Source organism: Phalangium opilio, unplaced genomic scaffold (assembly GCF_054372755.1).
Source record: "Phalangium opilio isolate 3A_F unplaced genomic scaffold, DU_Popi_V2 ptg000089l_1, whole genome shotgun sequence".
Lineage (NCBI taxonomy): Eukaryota > Metazoa > Arthropoda > Arachnida > Opiliones > Phalangiidae > Phalangium > Phalangium opilio.
Genome location: NW_028324194.1, coordinates 5,764,929 through 5,777,401, shown reverse-complemented (window position 1 = coordinate 5,777,401; position 12,473 = coordinate 5,764,929). Strand labels below are relative to the sequence as shown.

The 12,473-nt window shown below is 40.6% G+C and overlaps 1 protein-coding gene and 1 long non-coding RNA gene across 2 annotated transcripts in view; both read left to right on the top strand.

Moving 5' to 3' along the window:
• The window catches only part of LOC149647162 (uncharacterized), a 319,264-nt gene that overhangs the window by 21,631 nt on the left and 285,160 nt on the right, over positions 1–12,473 (top strand). The gene's annotated exons all lie outside the window — the stretch shown is intronic.
• On the top strand, positions 980–7,135 carry SMC2 (structural maintenance of chromosomes 2). The gene is made up of 2 exons (XM_089850039.1): positions 980–1,799; positions 4,188–7,135. The coding sequence occupies exons 1-2, from the start codon at positions 1,078–1,080 to the stop codon at positions 6,994–6,996; spliced, it is 3,531 nt and encodes a 1,176-aa protein (XP_089706165.1). The 5' UTR covers positions 980–1,077; the 3' UTR covers positions 6,997–7,135.

Below are 12,473 nucleotides of genomic sequence, written 5' to 3'. Positions count from 1 at the left end.
GAAGGGTAGGGGCGTGCGCGAGGTACATTGGGAGAGATACGGTGCCGCAGGTCGCCCATCATCATTTCCAATCCATCTCAACTCCCTTATCCCTGCTGTACGCATAGACGAAACAATACTGTAAACAATACAGTATTGTTTCGTCCATGCTGCACGACCCTACCTAAACTCTGAATATTCTGGGAGGACTACGATGTCGTAGGCACTAGGCAGTCTGGAAAATAAGAATATATTTTTAAAATAGTACTTTTTTGACCCCCTAGTGTACAAAATTATAAACTTGTCCTTGGACTTGTTGTTCCTCCTTATTCCAATTCCCTAGTCCCTACAGAGCAGGGTGGGAAATAAGGATTTTTTTTAAACTGGACATTGGGCCAGCGACCCCTCTGTCCTGGAATAAATAAACTGGTCCATGACCACTGACCAGGGCGCGTCGTCTGCTAAATTGAAGAAGTGGATAATTAAAATATATTAGCTAATGTCTGGACTCTGGAAACCCTTGAATTTTCTTAGTGGTCCTGTGGACCACTGACCCCCCTCCGATTTAATTTTTAAACTGGTCCAGGCAATTTTTAAACTGGTCATTTGCCCTGTGCCACCGCCTTATTTCCCACGCTGCTACAGAGGAAGGAGGAAGAATGAATCCCTGGAGGTGCGAGGTGGAGGTATGAGGGTTTCTACCAGGCTGGGAAATAAGGATATTTTTTAAACTAGTCCTTTGGACCAGTGACCCCCTAGTGTCTGAAATAATTATCTGGTCTCCGGACTGGTCCCAGCCTTTGCTCTCCAATAGATTTGCAATTAATAAACTGGTCCCGAGGACCAGTAACCCCCACTTCTTGAATTAAAAAACTAGTCCAAGCAATTAATAAACTGGTTTTGGACCAGAGGACGTGTGCTATTTCCCAGCCTGGTTTCTACTCCAATCCTCTCTCTTTCAAGCTTCAGTTTTGTCGTCTGCTAGAGTTTAAAACTTTAAAACGGTTTTTGCCGCCAAAAAGGTTTTCGTAGATCCAATTTCGAAACATTATTTAGTAGTATTTTTATTTAATATTATTGAACTAATCGTATGTCAAGATGTACATCAAATCCATGGTAATCGATGGCTTTAAGTCGTACGGGCAACGAACAGAAATAAATGATTTTGACCGAACCTTTAACGCTATCACTGGACTCAATGGTAGTGGAAAGTCCAATATTTTGGACGCTATTTGTTTCCTTCTTGGTATCACGAATCTTGACCAAGTCCGGGCCAAAAATCTTCAGGACTTAATATACAAAAGTGGCCAAGCTGGAATTCAAAAAGCGAGTGTTTCCATCACATTTGACAATGCTGATAAAACCCAAAGTCCAGTGGGGTATGAAACACACGAAATCATCACAGTTACCCGTCAAATTGTTATGGGTGGACGAAATAAGTACCTTATTAACGGAACTAACGCTACTAACACCAGAGTTCAGGATCTTTTTGGCTCTGTACAATTAAACGTTAACAATCCGCACTTCTTGATCATGCAAGGTCGAGTAACGAAAGTATTGAACATGAAACCGCAAGAAATACTGCTAATGATCGAAGAAGCGGCGGGGACACGAATGTACGAAGCGAAGAGACAAAGTACTCAAAAGCTGATTACGAAGAAAGATGCTAAACTCAATGATATTGATGTTACGTTGAAAGAAAGCATTATTCCGACAATATCGAGGCTGAAAGAAGAACGTCAGTCCTATTTGGAGTATCAGAAAATCACCCGGGAATTAGAGGCGTTGACCAAATTTTACATAGCGTGGCAGTTTACTAGGTATAACTTGGAAAGAAAAGTGGTCATTTGAGGTCAAGAGGGCAACCAACACCCCCCCCCCCCAACCACCTTTTCATAGCACTCATAATGTGTTAGTCAGCGTGGGAAGCATTCGTAATGTGTTAGCGTGGGAAATAAGGCGTTGGCAGAGGGCAAATGACCAGTTTAAAAATTGCTTGGACCAGTTTAAAAATTGCCAGGACCAGTTTAAAAATTGCCTGGACCAGTTTAAAAATTGTCTGGACCAGTTTAAAAATTGCCTGGACCAGTTTAAAAATTGCCTGGACCAGTTTAAAAATTGCCAGGACCAGTTTAAAAATTGCCAGGACCAGTTTAAAAATTGCCTGGACCAGTTTAAAAATTAATTCGGAGGGGTGTCAGTGGTCCACTTGGCCATTAATAAAATTCAAGGGTAACCAGAGTCCAAACATTATCTCGGCTATTTTAATTATCCACTTCTTCGACGCGCCGTGGTCAATGCTCATGGACCCGTTTATTTATTCCAGGCCAGGAGGGTCGCTGGCCCAATGTCCAGTTTTAAAAAAATAATTATTTCCCACCCTGGTCATTGTTAGTAGGCTAGGCACTTCCTTCTTTATCTATCAAGGCCCGCGCCTGGCGGGGTCATCTACTTATCTTTCACCCTAGATGGCGCTGTTTATTTCCCAAAAAATTTGGATTCCGGGCGCTTTAACATTGCAGAATAGAAATTAACGTGACGTCGTTTGTTGAGAATTCCCGCGGTCTGTCATTGCAGAATAGAAAGCGGGAAGTCATCTGAGAAAGGGCGCCTGTGGCGGGAAACTGTGGGGAACTAAAATGACACGTTTGAGAATTGAAAATAATACTATGCACAGGCCTTGATTGATAAACAGGATTCATACAAACTTGGAAAACAGGGAAAAATCAGGGAAATAAATAGTTGACGAAAACCTCAGGGAAAACTCAGGGAAATTTGGAACTTTTAGTAAAATTCAGGGAAATTCGCGTCAAACATGTGGCCGAGTAATTGAGGAAAAACATTCCCTCCATAGGATTAACATTACACTATGCTTTGGAGTCTCATAACTCTGGTTCTTCTAGAGATACGGGGATGTCCTTTGATTATGTAATAGTCCTAATTAGCCCCCCCCCCCCATATAGGGGAAAAAACCTGGAAAATTCAGGGAAGTATATGGAGAAAAAAACTGGAAAACTCAGGGAAGTATATGGAGAAAAACCTGTAAATCTCAGGGAAATTTATTTTCCAAAAGTTGTATGAACCCTGATAAAGTAGGCAGGGAGTTATGTTGGGTCCGGGTTTGGTTAGACTTCGGTTAGTTTGGTTTGGTTTGCTTATTACTTTTTATGCTCAAAGGGGTCTAATTTCCATCTTCTATCCGATAAGTTTTTGTGGCAGCAGTTTTGCTTAGAATAGATAAACCCAAAATTAAAATCCTTCATATCTCCCAAGAGGGTCTGACGCGGGCTTTTTCGCGAGACCTGGGCGACCTTAAGGGAAAAGTGTAGTTAATAACATTATACCTTAAAAGAACGGCCTTTTTCTAAATATAAAAGGAATTCAATATTAAACGAAATGATCTCTTATTACAATATGATAATTAGCATTTAATTAGTCTTAAAAAAAAAATCAAGGACTACTGCGCCATCCACCTTTGGTTTAGTGGCGTCTGCTAAATCGAACCTCTCCAAGCCTGTGAGAATTCAACCAATCCCATTGGGGTAAGAGATTCGATTTAGCAGAAGCCACTAAACCAATGGCGGATGGCGCAGTAGTCCTTGATTATTTTTAATATTAATTAAATGCTAATTATTATATTGTAATAAGAGATCATTTATTTGTTTTTATTAATATTTAATTCCTTTTATATTTAGAAAAAGGCCATTCTTTTATGGTATAATGTTATATTACCTTTAAACAGAGTAGAGACTTGAAATAAGCAAAATGTCTTAAACCACATGAATTCGTTTTAATCACTGGAAATGGTCCTTCCACTGTTACAAATTGTTAACTGGCGACCAGCTTCCGTCCTGTAAAATGATAAGCCTAATACAGGGTTCCTGCGTAACCTGGAATACCGTGATAAGTCAGGGATTTGAAAAAATGGGGAAAAAGTCGGGGATTTCGTTTTGATATATCGAGCAATGCTAGATATGGGCTGTAGGTGTAATTATGAAGTGGGCTCTGGGAAACACATACTTAAAATGGTCAGGGATAACCTGCAAAAGTCAGGGATTTTCAATATCAAAAATTGTGTCCGAACCCTTTAATATCTCATAGTAACTAATCTCAATGTCAAATGATTCATTTTTAACACTCACATTCGCCAAAATCAACTAATGCTTATTATTTATTATTAATTAAGTTGTTAATTTATACTTAAATAGGTATAAGGAAATCAAAGAGAAATCTGACAGTGACGTATGCGAATTTCGAAACAATATTGCAAAATGTCACGAAGAAACTGAGAAACTTAACGAAGCGATATCCGAAATTGGTCAACAGATTAAGAAAGCTGAGTTAGTAAAGGACAAGGAATCCAAAGACATACTCGCTGGACTCGAGGACATGTTGAAAGAGAGACAAATAGTCGAGACGAAAATTTCATCTGAAATTAAAAACATCGAAGAGAATTTAAAAACCGAAACCAAGAAGAAGAAAGAAACGGAGAAATATCTCGCAAATGATCAAACCGCGTTTCAAAACAAAAGCAAGGAGCTTGAGAATCTTCTCAAACGCTGCGAAGGTATCTTAGCCAAGGGTAAAAGCGACGAAGACAATTTTGAAGCCGCGCAGAAACACGTTGAAGCTTTAAGCACCGGATTGTCCACGAATGAAGATGGGGCTGCAGCCACTTTGGCAGATCAGTTAATGCACGCTAACTCCGAAATCGCCCGATGCGAAGCCGAGTTCCAAACCCACGATATTGAACTGAAACAAAAGCAAAAGGAGATCAAAGAAAAGGAGCATATATGTCGTGGAACTGAAAATACTTACAAACAAGATCAACAGAAATTGAAATCTCTAACGAAAGAATTGGAGAATTTAAAGAGAACCCTGGACTCGGTTGGATATAACGATGAAATGGTTGATCAAATGACCACTCAGAGTCATAAGCTACGTAACGAAATAAGGCAGTTGGAGATTGACATCGATTCCATCGAATCCAGATTCCCAAATCTTTGTTTCCAGTACCGTGATCCGTTCCCTAATTTTGACAGACGTAAGGTTCACGGTTTCATCTCGAAGTTGATCAAAGTTAACAACCCTGAGACGTGTACTGCCTTAGAGGTTACTGCTGGTGGAAAGTTAAATTTCGTCGTTGTAGATGATGAAATAACGGGCAAAAATATATTGGAAAAGGGAAACTTGAGGCAACGTACCACCATGATACCTTTAAACAAAGTCAACTCTACTTGTATCGACCAACAAACATTATCAATTGCCGAGAATTTAGTTGGGAAAGGTAACGTCTGGACGGCATTGTCCCTTGTTGAATATGACGCCATTTACGATCCTGCCATGAAATATACCTTTGGAAGCACCTTAGTTTGTCGTACAATGGATCAAGGGAAAAGCCTCGCGTTTCATAACAGGATTAGACGTAGAACCGTTACTCTAGACGGTGACGTATTCGATCCCAGTGGTACGTTGAGTGGAGGCTCACGTAAAAACACTAACAGCATTTTGCGTCAAATGACAACTCTTAAAGAACTTGAAGCCAAGATGAATGTTAAGAGGCAGGAGGCGGAGAAAATAAACCGTGACTTGAACCAAATTAATACTAAGAAGAACCAGTACCAACAAGCCAAGACGGCTTTCGATGCGAAAGAAAATGAAGCTAATTTGATTAAGACACGTATCGAAATGAGTACCCATCATCAACTATTGGAGGAGTTGAAGCAGTTGGAGGACGAAGTTCAGACACTCGAAGAATCGCACGCTGAAGCTCAAAGAGTTCGAACTCGAATGCAAAACAAAGTAAAGGAACTTGAAGTGAAGATAAAAGATTCTAAAGCATTCAGAGAAAGAGATTTGAAAGCTGCCGAAGAGAATTTATCAAAATGGAAAAAGGAATCGGAGAAATCGAAAAAAGAATATCAAGAGAAACAAAATGAAGTTGCCAGTTTAAAACTTGAAGTTGAGGAATTGAAGAAGGCCGTTGATAATGATAAACTTACGTTAGAAGAAATAGAGAAAGCATCGCTAACGTACAAAGACGAAATTGCATCCAAAAATGAACAGTTACAAATTGCCAAAGGTGAAGTTGGAGAAGTATCGGAAAAAATGGCCGAAAAGCGAAAAGAAATTCAATGTCATTCCGAAGAGATTCTAATGCTTCAAAATCAGAAGACTGATAACGAAGACCAGCTATCGCAGCTGTCAGTTAAAATTAAGCAGTTTCAACACGAACTAACTAAAGCTCAAAAGGAAGGCAACGAAGCCGAGAAAAAAGTTGATCAATTTTTAGCCCAACACGATTGGATCGAACATGAACAGCAATTTTTTGGTAAACCAAATAACGATTATGATTTTAGTGAAACTGACCCAAAAGAAACTGGTAAAAGGATCCAGAAACTGCAAGAGTCGAAGGATAAACTTTCGAAAAACATTAACACTCGAGCGCAGAATATGATGAACAAGTCCGAAACCGAGTACCAAGACTTGATCAAGAAAAAGAAAACTGTGGCCAATGATAAAAAGAAACTCCTGGATATTATACAAGATTTGGATCACAAGAAGAGAAGCGCCTTACAAACCGCCTTCGAAAAAGTTAATAAAGATTTTGGTTCTATATTCGAGACGCTTCTCAATAATGCCCAAGCTAAACTCGAGCCACTTCAGGGAAAGTCCGTTCTCGATGGTTTAGAGATCAAAGTTGCTTTTAATAACAAATGGAAGGAGTCCCTTAACGAATTGAGTGGAGGGCAACGATCCTTGGTAGCTCTTTCTTTAGTTCTTGCTATGCTGTTGTTCAAGCCAGCTCCAATATATATCTTGGATGAAGTAGACGCCGCTCTGGATATTTCTCATACGCAAAATATCGGACAAATGTTGAGGCAACACTTTAAAAGTTCTCAGTTCATTATTGTATCGCTTAAAGATGGAATGTTCAATAATGCTAATGTGCTTTTTAAAACAAAATTTGTTGATGGTAATTCGACTGTATCGAGACACACCCAACATCCCGTGTAATGATTGAAACAGTATATGTGTAAAATAAATTTAAGTAATACTTTTTTATCGTTAAAACTTTATAGTTACGCATTATTCAATTGCATTTCTTAGAATTTGTACTTTTCGGTTTTTTTCATTAAATTGGTTTTAAAGTAAATTTGATTTGACTTTTATCATAAGAAGATTTTCTTCTTAAAGGGAGGGTGAAGTAGAAAATCAAGTGATTTTTTATCGATTCTTCTACTAATTATAAGACCAGTCTGCATAGTGAAACATTCTGGAAATACTTCCGAATGATTTTAAAATTCAAATTAGGTTCAGATTTTAAGGATAATTTTAAAGAAGGTCCTCCGGCCAATCGCGTAACGCCCTGCCTTTCTGTTAACAAAATTCTCGTGGCACGCTCCATGTCTCGCGCCACGATTATCACGTTGCGCGCGAATTTTATCAAATCTCGTGATAAATTTCATTCAACACGGAACGTGCCACGAGAATTTTGTTAATAAAAAGGCAGGGCGTTACGCGATTGGCCGGAGGACCTTCTTCAAAATTATCCTTAAAATCTGAACCGAATTTGAATTTTAAAATCATTCGGAAGTATTTCCTGAATGTTTCACTATGCAGACTGGTCTTATAATTAATACAAGAATCGATAAAAAATCACTTGATTTTCTACTTCACCCTCCCTTTAAGTGTCCATCATTAGGTGTTTGATGGAACGTCTCTTGCCCCCCTTCCTTTACGTCCTGAGCCATAGAGAGATTTTGAGAGCTCCGGGGAAAATGGCAAAATCGAGAGCCCCATCTTGACAGCCCTACAGCAGGGCTCCCAGCAAGTCCCTAAAAGTCCCTATTTTCCTGCAAGGTCTTTAATCTACCCCAAAATTGGTATTCGGTCCTTAAATCACCCTATTTTCATAAATCTCAGAAAAAGTATTTATTTAGTAGTCAGGCAAGGAGAGATAACAAAAATAACTGTTGACGCGGTACTTGACTCCTGTTTATTCTTGGATTTTTGTGTTACTTTACAGTCTTATCCCTGGTTATAGTCCAAGCAATTTACTGTTTTGGACCAGAAGAAGTGTGCTATTTTCACATAATAAAGATATCATTTAGTTTTACCAGTGGTGCCTTTTTGGTTCCTACTTTTAAAATCTAGGTCCCCGTTTTACCCTATTTTTATCGTGAAAGGTCCCTTTTTCCCCTATTTATTTTTGAGATTTTGGTGGGAGCCTTGCTATAGCCTGGGGCCCGGCAAAACTTAGGATTTCCCCACACCCTCTCGCCGGCAATGCTCTTGGGTAGGCGATTGTTGAGTGCTGCCGCGTAGCACCATTGTCTTTGTATGAGAACTAGCTTCTATTTTAACACACATGGGCCATCCTAGACGTTTCCGTACCGTGCGACCTTAGAGAAAAGCTGAGTATTCTGGGGGACTTCATTGACATTTTCGTAGATGGGGATTCAGAGGCTATGTTATTGTTATGGAGATTACGGCTCCATCCCTCTTTCTTGAAGATTTTGAGCGAGACTTTTACTGAACGAATACCTCGCCGTCAATCGTCGAGAGGTTTTTTAGCACCTCCAGAGACCTGCACGGGCCGAGTTTTCCAGGCCCGACCCAAGCCCGGCCCGGTTTTAGAATTTTGAATAAGCCCGAAACCCGGCCCGAGTCCGAGTACATAGTTGGTTTTTCGGCCCGGTCCGGCCCGGCCCGTTACATGCATTAACCAAGCCCGGTCCGGCCCGGCCCGACACATTGCATGAATTGAACAGGCCCGGCCCGGCCCGGCCCGTTACACGTAGTTCAGTTGTAATTTTCATATTTTTTTTCCATAAAATCAATGATTTGAATTCATATTTGCTTTAGCGTCGTGTATTTTTCATTTCTTTTGATAATTGTTCGTTACATTTGTCCTTAGAAGCGTATACTCATTTAAATTATCTTTCATTTCAACTTTGGATTAAATGATAATCAAGTTCGGCCCGGGCCGAATTTTGAAAAATGAACAAAAGCCCGGCCCGGCCCGGACCGTTAATTTCCAAAATTTTAAAAGCCCGACCCGGCCCGGCCCGTTAATTTCCAAAATTTTAAAAGCCCGACCCGGCCCGGCCCGATACAATTTTCAAAAGTGGAAAGCCCGGCTCGGCCCGACCCGATCGGGCCGGGCCTCGGGCCGGACCGGGCTTGAGCCCGGCCCGTGCAGGACTCTGGCCTACACTAGAGAGAAAAAATTGGTCAAGTTCCAAAAAAATTTCCTACCCCCTTCCCCTGAACCTAAAGCCGCGGAACACGGACGCGGGTGCGTGAATCTAGTTCGGCCGTCTACCGCCGCGAGCGTCTCACGTTTTGGAGGGAAAATTCAGAAACCGCTACCAGAGGGCCAACCGTTGGTGTGTTATCAAGAATATTCACTTTCGCCAAGTGAAGAATTTCATTACCTCGATACTTCTAGTCCCTTACCTTACTTCTGGTATGACACGTGAGAGGTGATCAGAGTCCTGCACGGGCCGGGCTCAAGCCCGGTCCGGCCCGAGGCCCGGCCCGATCGGGTCGGGCCGAGCCGGGCTTTCCACTTTTGAAAATTGTATCGGGCCGGGCCGGGTCGGGCTTTTAAAATTTTGGAAATTAACGGGCCGGGCCGGGTCGGGCTTTTAAAATTTTGGAAATTAACGGTCCGGGCCGGGCCGGGCTTTTGTTCATTTTTCAAAATTCGGCCCGGGCCGAACTTGATTATCATTTAATCCAAAGTTGAAATGAAAGATAATTTAAATGAGTATACGCTTCTAAGGACAAATGTAACGAACAATTATCAAAAGAAATGAAAAATACACGACGCTAAAGCAAATATGAATTCAAATCATTGATTTTATGGAAAAAAAATATGAAAATTACAACTGAACTACGTGTAACGGGCCGGGCCGGGCCGGGCCTGTTCAATTCATGCAATGTGTCGGGCCGGGCCGGACCGGGCTTGGTTAATGCATGTAACGGGCCGGGCCGGACCGGGCCGAAAAACCAACTATGTACTCGGACTCGGGCCGGGTTTCGGGCTTATTCAAAATTCTAAAACCGGGCCGGGCCTGGAAAACTCGGCCCGTGCAGGTCTCTGGTGTAGGCGCGATGGAAGCGGCATAAAATCCTCAAATTTGTTTACTAGTGCCAGGATCTATTACCAATGCTAGAGCTCTTTACTTCTAGTCTTTATCCTACTTCTGGAAGTTCTGGTCATACTAAGAGTACACTAAAAGGAAGCCTTTCACGACGAAAGTGTATCGTATAATTTAATCTCAGATTTGGGATGAGACGGATTATAGACTGCAGGGGAACAGGCTAGTCCTCTAAAGACATAATTGAATCATGTAAATGGTAGATGATAAATTTGTGCTTTTATTACCTCTCCGTGTGACGATGACGTCATGGAGAGGTATTATACTGGACGTTTCTGCGTGTCTGTCACCGCGCTCCCAGTTCGCATCGGACGAGTTCAAAATATCCGAACGGCGTTCACAGTTCACAGAAAGCAATATTAACTTCTACTACACTATCATCGTTATGGTTAGGGTTACGAGAAACGTCTAGCCTCCCAATGGCAGGACTTCCACCAAAGGTACCGGACTGTGGCACCGGGTGAAAATCTGGGATGAAATCCTTCTGCGTAGAGTTTGCAAGTTCTCTCCCCGCTTGTCAAAGGAGTTCTCCTCCGCGGCCTAACCCGGTTTCTCCTTTCCATCAAAACTTCCTGAGGTTAACGGCAATAGTTAGTATAGGGCGCTGTCGGTTAGCTGTGGCATAGGGGCTAGCCACCACCCCTCTATGCATTGTAAACGGGACCCACCTGTAAACAAGCCAAAGGCTTAGTGTGGAAATCCCTTCATAGGCAAAAGCTTAGATTAGATAGATTAGCTTAGATTAGAATTATTTAAGAAAAAACTCTTAAGTGGGTAGACACTCTAGCCCTCGTCTCGACTCGGAGAGGTTCTGTTTTTCGTTTCCCAACTTGTTAACACTATTTTACGAAAAATATGTAAATAATTGACTTAGAATATAAAATAATTTTATTTATTAATATATATTGAGATCGAGTCATGCAACTCTGAGTAATAAAACAAGTTGGGAAAACCAAAATATTACCTCTCCGAGTCAAGACGACTACTTACAAACTTATTTACCCAGATATGGAAATGTTTCTTAAGTTAAAATGTATGAAATATTAAAGCAGTATACAAAGCATAGCAAATATACTATAAATCAGACGACATTTTACATCCAATAATGATATACTTGTACACATTAAAATCATCCGATGGGGGAGAAACGGGAAATGAAGAGATAAAACTTTGGAGGGATACTACCTTTACGTGTTTGTAAAGGCCCAATTTTCTACTCCTCAACTGTATGCCCTCTATGTTCAAAGCCATATTCACAACAGGGTTGCCATATAAATACTATCCTCTCGTTTCACCTCAACGATTTTCTTAGTTTGTCAACATGACTGTTAACGTTACATAACACCAAAGCTTATTTGTGGCTACACACACTAAAAGTAAATGCGTACCATAAAAAGCATGAAAACACGAAGCTATTATCCGATTACGATCAGACCTTTCACTGGTCTGGGCTGCGTTCACCAAAAATTGGAAATGTTTACCGGTGAGCTCTGTCGTCATAGCTTCTCTCCGGTCATCGGCGTTTTATAAATGACGCTAGCGCAATAAAGCGTGCAAGGTACCAAGGCTTAACAAAAATTGTATGATAACATATTTATAGAGATAGATAACAACTTTTATAATTAAAATTAGAAACTAGCATATCTCTCAAAATTCTCGCGTGATCAACTGGTTTCACGCCAATTAAATAGCTATAGTCCCAAAGAGCTATTTGTATTAATTCATCCATGGTTTTTTCGCCAAGCTGAGAACTATACGTTTTACGTCACGTTATCCAAAAAGCCGACTATTTTCTTTGAGGACCGCGCTAGCTCAGCGCTAAGAACCGTGACGTCAAAATTCAAAAACAAAACCCCGTTAAGTAGGACACTGTTAACAGCGCTGGGCTCTGCTGAACGCGGCCCAGATTTCCACCATGATTATAATATCTAAGCCTAAAGTGTACTTAACTTTCGGCTCACACTGAACCGTTAACGTCTCTGCATTACAGAAACGAAATCCAAACCCAAGCGTTTACTTTTTGGTTCACTAGGCCTATTGACAAATCAAAGTTCATATGACCAACATAGTAGCATTGTACTTGAATTCACTTTAGAAAGGATTATGCTATAAACAGATGTAGTATAGCTTAGGTAATATATAAACATCCATTTTAAATAATAATATTAAAAAACTATTTTGGAATATCAAAATGAAATAGAGCTTTAAAGCTACAAAAGTACTAAATGCATCATAATTACGAAAAGTATTTCCACATATTCACTTTATATTAAGGATAAAGGGAATATTATGGTTCTGTAGGATTCCTTTACACATCAAAACAAA

Excerpts from the sequence above, each read along its gene's own strand:
- SMC2 (XM_089850039.1), top strand. The coding sequence starts at position 1,078 with ATGTACATCAAATCCATGGTAATCGATGGCTTTAAGTCGTACGGGCAA. Across the intron at positions 1,800-4,187 it reads ATAGCGTGGCAGTTTACTAG|GTATAAGGAAATCAAAGAGA; the intron begins GTATAACTTGGA and ends ATACTTAAATAG.